Genomic DNA, 7,300 nt, shown 5'->3' with positions numbered 1-7,300 from the left:
GGTGAATGTTTATCAGACTTTGTAAACAAAGAATGAGTGGTTTGTGATCAGTATAAATGGAAAATGTAAGACCTTCAACAAAGTACCTGAAGTGATGAATGAAATAAATATACAGCCAAAAACTCTGTATCATAAGTGCTGTATTTAGCTTTAGTGGGAGTTAACTTGTAAGAAAAGTAGGCTATTGGCTTCCACTGATTACCAATAAATTGTTGTAGAATAGTTCCCACAGCTATATTTGAAGCATCGGACATGACAGCAGTCGGAGCGTCACATTTAGGATGAGAGAGAAGAGTGGCTTCAGCTAGTGTTGTTTTGGCTTTATGAAATGTATTAACAAAATCATCAGTCCAGGAAATAGGAAAACGAGTAGGAGTTGAAGTATAAAGGTTGGAGAGTTTGAGAACAGTGAGGGATGAAGCCATGATAAAAATTAATGAGACCCAAGAACTGTCTGAGTTGACACTGAGACTGAGGTAAAGGGAAATCAGTGACAGCAGATACTTTAGACTTTAAGGGTCGGATACCATTGTCATCAACTATATGACCAAAAAAGTGTAATGAGGATTGACAAAACTCACATTTGTCAGGGTTAATGAAGACTCCACAATCGTTACAACGATCAAATATTTGTTTAAGATGGTTCTTGTGTTCGACCTCATGAGAACTAGCTACCAACATGTCATCAATGTATACATAGGCAAACTCAAGACCATAAAGAACCATATCCATAAAACGCTGAAACGTTTCAGCTGCATTTTTTAGACCACAGGGCATACAAATGAATTCAAATAATCCGAAAGGTGTGGTAACTGCCATTTTATGGACATCTTCTGTAGCAACTGGTAATTCATGGTACGCACGAACGAGATCTAGTTTGCAGAAAAACGAGTACTGTGTAAAGTGGATGCATAATCTTAAATGTGTGGGATGGGATATTGGTCAGGTACTGCCATCCTATTGTGTGCCCTATAGTCCCTGCATGGTTGCCAATCACCACTAGTCTTCATGGGACCATATGTAAGGCAGAGGACCATTGACTTAAAGAAGGACAGATTCCTAGTTCCATCATGAGAGAGAAATCTGAATGAGCGATTGCTAAGCATTCGGGAGGCCGTTATGGAGTTTGAGCAATTACGGGTAGTCCTGATGTCTGATTATGATGAATGACGTTCAGGACAGCCTCAAAGGAGGGATGACAAAAAGTTAGAGAAAAAGAGTGGGTTAAGAGTAAGACCGTATGCATTCTGGTGTGTGCATTGCATGATAGTTTGAATATTTGTTTGAGAATCAGTGTCTTGCAACGTCAACGTCTATCAATAAGGAGACCATGGTGTTGAAGAAAGTCAACACCCAAGATAGGCTGTTTCAAATCTGTGATAGTGAAGATCCAACGATATGGTCAACGAAGATGCAGATTGAGAGTGAGGGAGCATTGACCATAAGTTTGAATGTGAGTACCATTGGCAGTGTCAAATTTAATGAACAACAATATCGATCAGACTGAGTTGGAGGGACTACACTGACTTCAGCACCAGTATCTACCAAGAGTTTGAGATAAGAGGTTCTATCAATAATGTAGGACCAGCGACTGTGAGAGCTGCTGGCAACGTTGGCAGCCATCAATGTCCAGGTGGGTCGTTTCCCAAGTACCAAGTAAAAGATGAGCACACTTTGCAGCTTTCTCACCGAAACGATTGTGATACCAGCAAAGAGAGGAAGGAGTCAGACTGGCAGAGCGCTGTTGAGGATCCCTAGGTTTTGAGTTAGAACTAGAATGTTGTTGAAGAGATTGAAAAAGTGTCTGATGAATACTATTTTGAGATCGTAATTGTTCCACCTCCACTGAAAGTGGAGGAGTTTCTACAGAATTAACAGTAGGTGTGGCTACTTCACCAATTTGGTCAGCTAAAGCAACAATGGTCTCCAAATCATCTGACCCTTTTGCAACAGCAAGTACCATACAAACATTTGAGATGGTAAACCCTGAAGAGTTCCCGTAATAATTAATGGTCAGCAGTAGCAGCTTTCTCTCCTAGTAGTTGATTCATACGGTGGAGAAGTTGAGACGGATGGCGATACCCATAGGCGGATCTAGGATTCTGCAACTACCTGGGCTCATTAATTATTCATAAGGGGTGTGGTCTAATTGCTAGTTAACTGTTTATAACAATTAATTAACTGTTATTAACTTAATTGTAATGAAGGACAGCTATGGTTACAGCAAGACAATTCTACTGTTTTTGTGTGTTTCAGCAAACTTGATTACCAATTCGTCAAGCTTATCCCACAGTTTAGATGACAAAGATCTTTCTATATACAGAAGTGCTAGATTGGACAGACGATCTTGTGTCATTGTAGAGCGCAAATAGGTTTTAACCTTTCTAAGGGAAGAGAAGCTTCTTTCTGCCGTAGCACTGCTGACACCAATAGTCATGGCTATCTGATAGCACTGTATCACTGTTGGGAAGCACTCTGGTACCTTTGACAGTTGCTGGTAGGCATCGTGCAATGAGGAAGAGTCTGGATCCCTCTCATCAAGAAATATCTTCACAGTTGAAACTTCAGCCACGATTGCCGCTTCACTGATGTTGTAGTGGTTAAGGACAGGTTTCAGAACTGTTAAATCGAGAAAGGAGCTAGAGTTAGGAATCAGTGGCTCCAGAGATTTCAGAAGAGATAGATTTAGTTCACTGAACCTCTCGTCCATTTCTTCAACAATGGCATCAATGGTGGCATAGTAAACTTGAGTTTTATACTCATCTGTGGTGTTGACTGGTCTAGTACCAACGCTTGAATCAACAACAAAGCTATCTAGTTGTTTAGGAAGTCTATTGCTGCGTCTCTGTCTTAAAGGAGTAACAGTGATGCTACACTTTTCAGCCATAGAAACTGCTTGAGCCCATATTTGAGACCACTCATCATCAGATCGTAAGTTGGCAATTGTAAGCATTGTTCCTTTAATACAGGAGGCTGCTGCAGCATAGCTGATCTTCTGTGATTGAAGTAAAGTAGATAGATTGTTACTGATGGAGAAGATACGTTCAAAGAGAATGAGAGATAGAAGGAACTGAAAAGAGCTAACTTGATGCAGTAAGCCCCTGGCTTCAATACTCCTAGTATTATTGTCTTCTGATAGTTCCTCTAGGGTGAGAAGAAGAGCTTGTATTGTGGTCAAGACTGCTTTAATTGAAGAATGACGACATGACCACCTGGCATCTGAGAGCTTTTTCAGCTGAATCTCCCTCGTAAAATGAAGCTCCTTCTGTTTTGCCATAAATAGGGAGTGGGGAACAGAAGATGACAGAAAGACATACACACACTCTAGTAATGAAAAGAAGCTAGCAGCATGATCAACCTTCTTACAAGTGTCAACAAGAACAAGGTTGAGCTGGTGTGCATGACAGTGTATATAGATGGCAGCTGGATTGAGATCAGTGACCCTCTTCCTCACTCCTGACAAATGGCCGCTCATTACGGATGCACCGTCATAACATTGACTGATGCAGTTACTGATATCAACGCCTGTGTCTCTCAATCCCGTCATGATATATGTAAAGATGGCCTCAGCATCTAGCTCCTCACATTTAGTGAAGGAAATAAAACGCTCATGTGTCTTGCCATCTAAAACATATCTAAGAACAAGTGCTAACTGCTCAGTCTTACTGACGTCCTTCGTTTCATCGGCAATGATGGTGTAATATCGAGCAACACGTGACTCTTCCCTGATCATTGAAGATACTGACTCAGCAAGAAGAGATATTACACTATTTTGAATATCTTTTGCTAGCCATGTAGCATTCTTGGGACCATTAAACATTCTCTGTTTCACTATATCAATACTTCTGCTAAACAACACCATCAAAGCTCTGAAATTACCTACATTAACTGAGTAGTCATCAGAATCTATCACTTCTCTGTGGCCTCTGAGTGCTATGCCTTGTTGGCAACAGAACAAAATAGCTGCAAAGATTATTTTCACATATAATCTGTTCTCCTCTATCATTTGAAGTCTACATCTATCTAGCTGAACTGCTACTGAACTATTATTGGCAACCGTAGACTGGTATTCCTTCCATGATAGTACAGCCAGATGATGTTTGGAGCAGGAGGTATCATGACCTGTTAATGTGCCACTCTTGCCTCTGGCATGCTTCCAGTCACTAAAGCCTACACGAGTTAGAGACTGGTCGGCTGCTATCCCAAAGAAGCGACAGGGAAAACAATATACTGAATCTCTCTCAATAGAATACTCGAGCCAAGAGTAATCAGCATACCAACTTGCTTGGAAGCTTCTTTTTGATGACCCAAACATTCGAGCTGGAAACGTAATTCCTGATGGTTGATGAGGAGAGTCAGACTTGTGCTGTGCTATATCATTTGGAAGGTGTTGTTCAGCTCCTGAGCTACTCACTCTCTCCTCAGACTGCATGACATGCTCTGTGCTTTGACTACTTTCAATATCTATTTTATTATATTAAACTTCTAATTCTTAGTAAAACAATCAGCTTACCTGTTCTAGATTGAGTACAGGCTGTTGCTACATTCTGAACTGCAGCTGTATCAGACTCATTTCTATCAGCTGCTGTTTTGCTTCTTTTTGAAACAAATTGCATTAAAGAAGTCTGGGTCTGGTGTCTTTTAGACATGATAAATAACTTGCTAGCTAGTCTAGCAGATTAATGAATGATGCATGCAGCCTACAGTACTATAGTACTATAGAGTAATGGTACATTAAATACTTTGAGGTGGAAGCTACTGCATTGTTGTGGCAAGTGGCTTTGGTCCTGTGGCTTGTGGTTTGAACTTTGAATGTAATTGTAATTATAATAACAATATTTAAATGATAACTAAAAACCCAGCCCATGATAATAACTATTCCACACCTTTGGGTGTGGTCTCGAGTAAAATCTACCCGGGCAAAGCCCGGGCTAGCCCGGGCCTAGATCCGCCTTTGCGATCACCTAACTCTTCTGTGTTGAATAGCTGTTGAAGACATCTCTGTTTAGAAGCAGTGATACGCTTAATTAACTGTGATCTCAGTGCATCATAGGAAGTAGCAGACCGGGGCTTGAGAATCAAGTCATAGACCTCAGAAGCAATCTCAAGAGACAAGAAGGCAATAACATGGTCAAACTTTGTCTTCTGTACAGTAATACCTTTTGAAGCAAACTGTGCGTCCACCTAGACAAACCAAAGCTCAGGATTGGTGGGCCAGAAGGGAGGGATTTTAAGGACGACTGAGACCCCAGATGAAGCTGAAGATGGTACTGGAGGTTGAGGAGAAGAATTACGGGAGCCACTGCGATACATGACAGACGAGCGACAACAGAAAGAGGCCTCTAGAAGGTATTGTGATGAAGAACGGGTCACCGAATATTGCGGCTAGTAAGCCCAGATGAAATAAGTTAACAACAAATAGTTAGGTTGTCAAAATGTTATCATTTAATAACAAAGGAATGACATGGACAACAATAACAATGACACAAAGAGAGTAGCCAACAGTGAGATGAAGAAGGGAGAAAGAACAAAAGAACATCTGTGTGTTATGGACATGTGTGAAAATAATAATGAATATTAATACTGATAATAATAATAATAATGACAATGATAATGACAATGATAATAATAATCCGCTGATGCGTGTAATGGCAGTTGCGTGTGTTGACTAAAAATGTCTACTGGAGTAGAAGAGAATGGCTATAGTAGTCCTACAGCCAGTTCTGCTATAGGAAAAGCTCGCTTGGAGTTCCGTTGTCCAGCAGGACAAATCCAGTTGTCATTTTTCTGCTGTTTGGAGGCGGTCGGAGAGAGTGCAATAGTCATAGAAAATAATGTTGCTGCGATGGTGTGTGTGCTACTAAATGAGTGGCCCTGTAAATGCTGATCGGAAAGCAGAACGAGGTTCTAGGAGAAAATGTTCTGAGTTATGGAAGGATCGAGGTTATGGAATGTCTGAACAAGTATGCGATCAGGTTAGAGCTATTCAGAGTAAGGGATTGTTGGGTATGGTGGGGCTCGATGAGATCAAGAGTAGGGTTTCTGGGCGTGTGGAGTATGGAGTGAATGTGTCTCAGGAACCTTTAGAGCCTTGCGTTGGGTTAAGTGATCGTGACCAGTCTGTGGTTGGGTCACTTGCTATTGCTAATGGTGTCTCTGAGGAGGTTTGAGTGTCGGGTGGGCAGATTATGGATTTGTATAATGAGATTGGTAGTGATACGCATTTTTGGCTTGAATTCAGGAAGGTAGACAGAACGAAGTTGGGGGAGGAAACTAGAAAAGTTAACTAAGTACTGAGGTACATACACACCTACAATGTCAGTGAAACAAACAGCCTGTTGAAAGCAGGTAGCTTGCTGAATGCTAAGAGACTGGGGTTGAGGAACTTGGTGGGGGATACAAAGAGTCAGGGTGTCAGTTTTAATGAGCCATGGTGGAAGCGGAGGCTACAGGGAGATATTAAGTCTTTTGTAGACAGGGCTAATAATTAATAATTAACCGCATGGGTAGCAGTTGGCAATGTTGGGATAGCAGCAATATACAGTTGCTAAAACAAGAAGATAGCAACCAAAAATGACAGATGCATTTAGTTATGGGAGAAAGGGACACTTAAAGTACTTGTAGAAATCCAAAACATTGTTCCACAAGTCAACATGCAGTAATAATGCAGTAATGTAGCTTAGAAATTTGATCAGAATTATAAAGCAGCAATAATGAACAGTAGTTATGATATCAAACAATAGAGCAAGTGTACACACAATGTCTAGCAATGAATCAGAGCTTTCCTTATTTCCAAGTCAAGAAAATAGGCAAGAAAGAGAGCCTAGTATCAGCTTCTCAAGACCACACCTCTTATTGTCTCCATTACTTTACATGGAAATTGGTAAAAGTGTAGTGTTCTTTCAATACAAATGCTACATCATAGTTATAACCCTTGTTTTGTCAATAACAAGTTCTTTGTTGCTCTCATATTGTTATTCCCCTATGTAATGATGAACTGCTACAATGCAGTGATTGATATGTGGCAAAGAAGGCTTGAAAACAAGGAAACACAGCAATTAGACTTTTTAAATGTCTTCTGTATGTCCTACTCAAAGTGTCCTATCAGTTTAAGCTTGTTATCTCAAGTGGAGCAGAGAAATAGGTCAATAAGTTTTCCATGTCTCATTTGCTGTGAGACCACGCCCACACCACTCCTCCATTGGCTGCTATGGCGGGTCATAGGCAACACTGTTTCCCTATATTATTGGTGCTTCATTAAGCTTGTAGCTGCTTGTGATAGCTCTTTGGACTCCCCAGA

At 40.8% G+C, this 7,300-nt stretch overlaps 1 protein-coding gene across 1 annotated transcript; it reads right to left on the bottom strand.

Annotated features, from left to right (window-relative positions):
• Positions 1–2,145: 2,145 nt before the first annotated feature.
• On the bottom strand, positions 2,146–4,649 carry LOC100636982 (zinc finger MYM-type protein 1-like). Its single transcript, XM_003382347.2, has 3 exons — positions 4,514–4,649; positions 2,270–4,464; positions 2,146–2,160 (listed from the first exon to the last, which is right to left on the bottom strand). The coding sequence occupies exons 1-3, from the start codon at positions 4,647–4,649 to the stop codon at positions 2,146–2,148; spliced, it is 2,346 nt and encodes a 781-aa protein (XP_003382395.2).
• Positions 4,650–7,300: the final 2,651 nt, after the last annotated feature.

The sequence above is a fragment of the Amphimedon queenslandica genome, unplaced genomic scaffold (assembly GCF_000090795.2).
Source record: "Amphimedon queenslandica unplaced genomic scaffold, v1.1 AMPQUscaffold_13522, whole genome shotgun sequence".
Lineage (NCBI taxonomy): Eukaryota > Metazoa > Porifera > Demospongiae > Haplosclerida > Niphatidae > Amphimedon > Amphimedon queenslandica.
Note: the sequence above shows the minus strand (reverse complement) of the source record. Positions and strands in the feature narration are given on the sequence as shown.

Coding starts and splice junctions, on each gene's coding strand:
- LOC100636982 (XM_003382347.2), bottom strand. CDS start 4,649: ATGTCTAAAAGACACCAGACCCAGACTTCTTTAATGCAATTTGTTTCA. Junction 4,465..4,513: donor CTGTACTCAATCTAGAACAG/GTAAGCTGATTG, acceptor ATAATAAAATAG/ATATTGAAAGTAGTCAAAGC.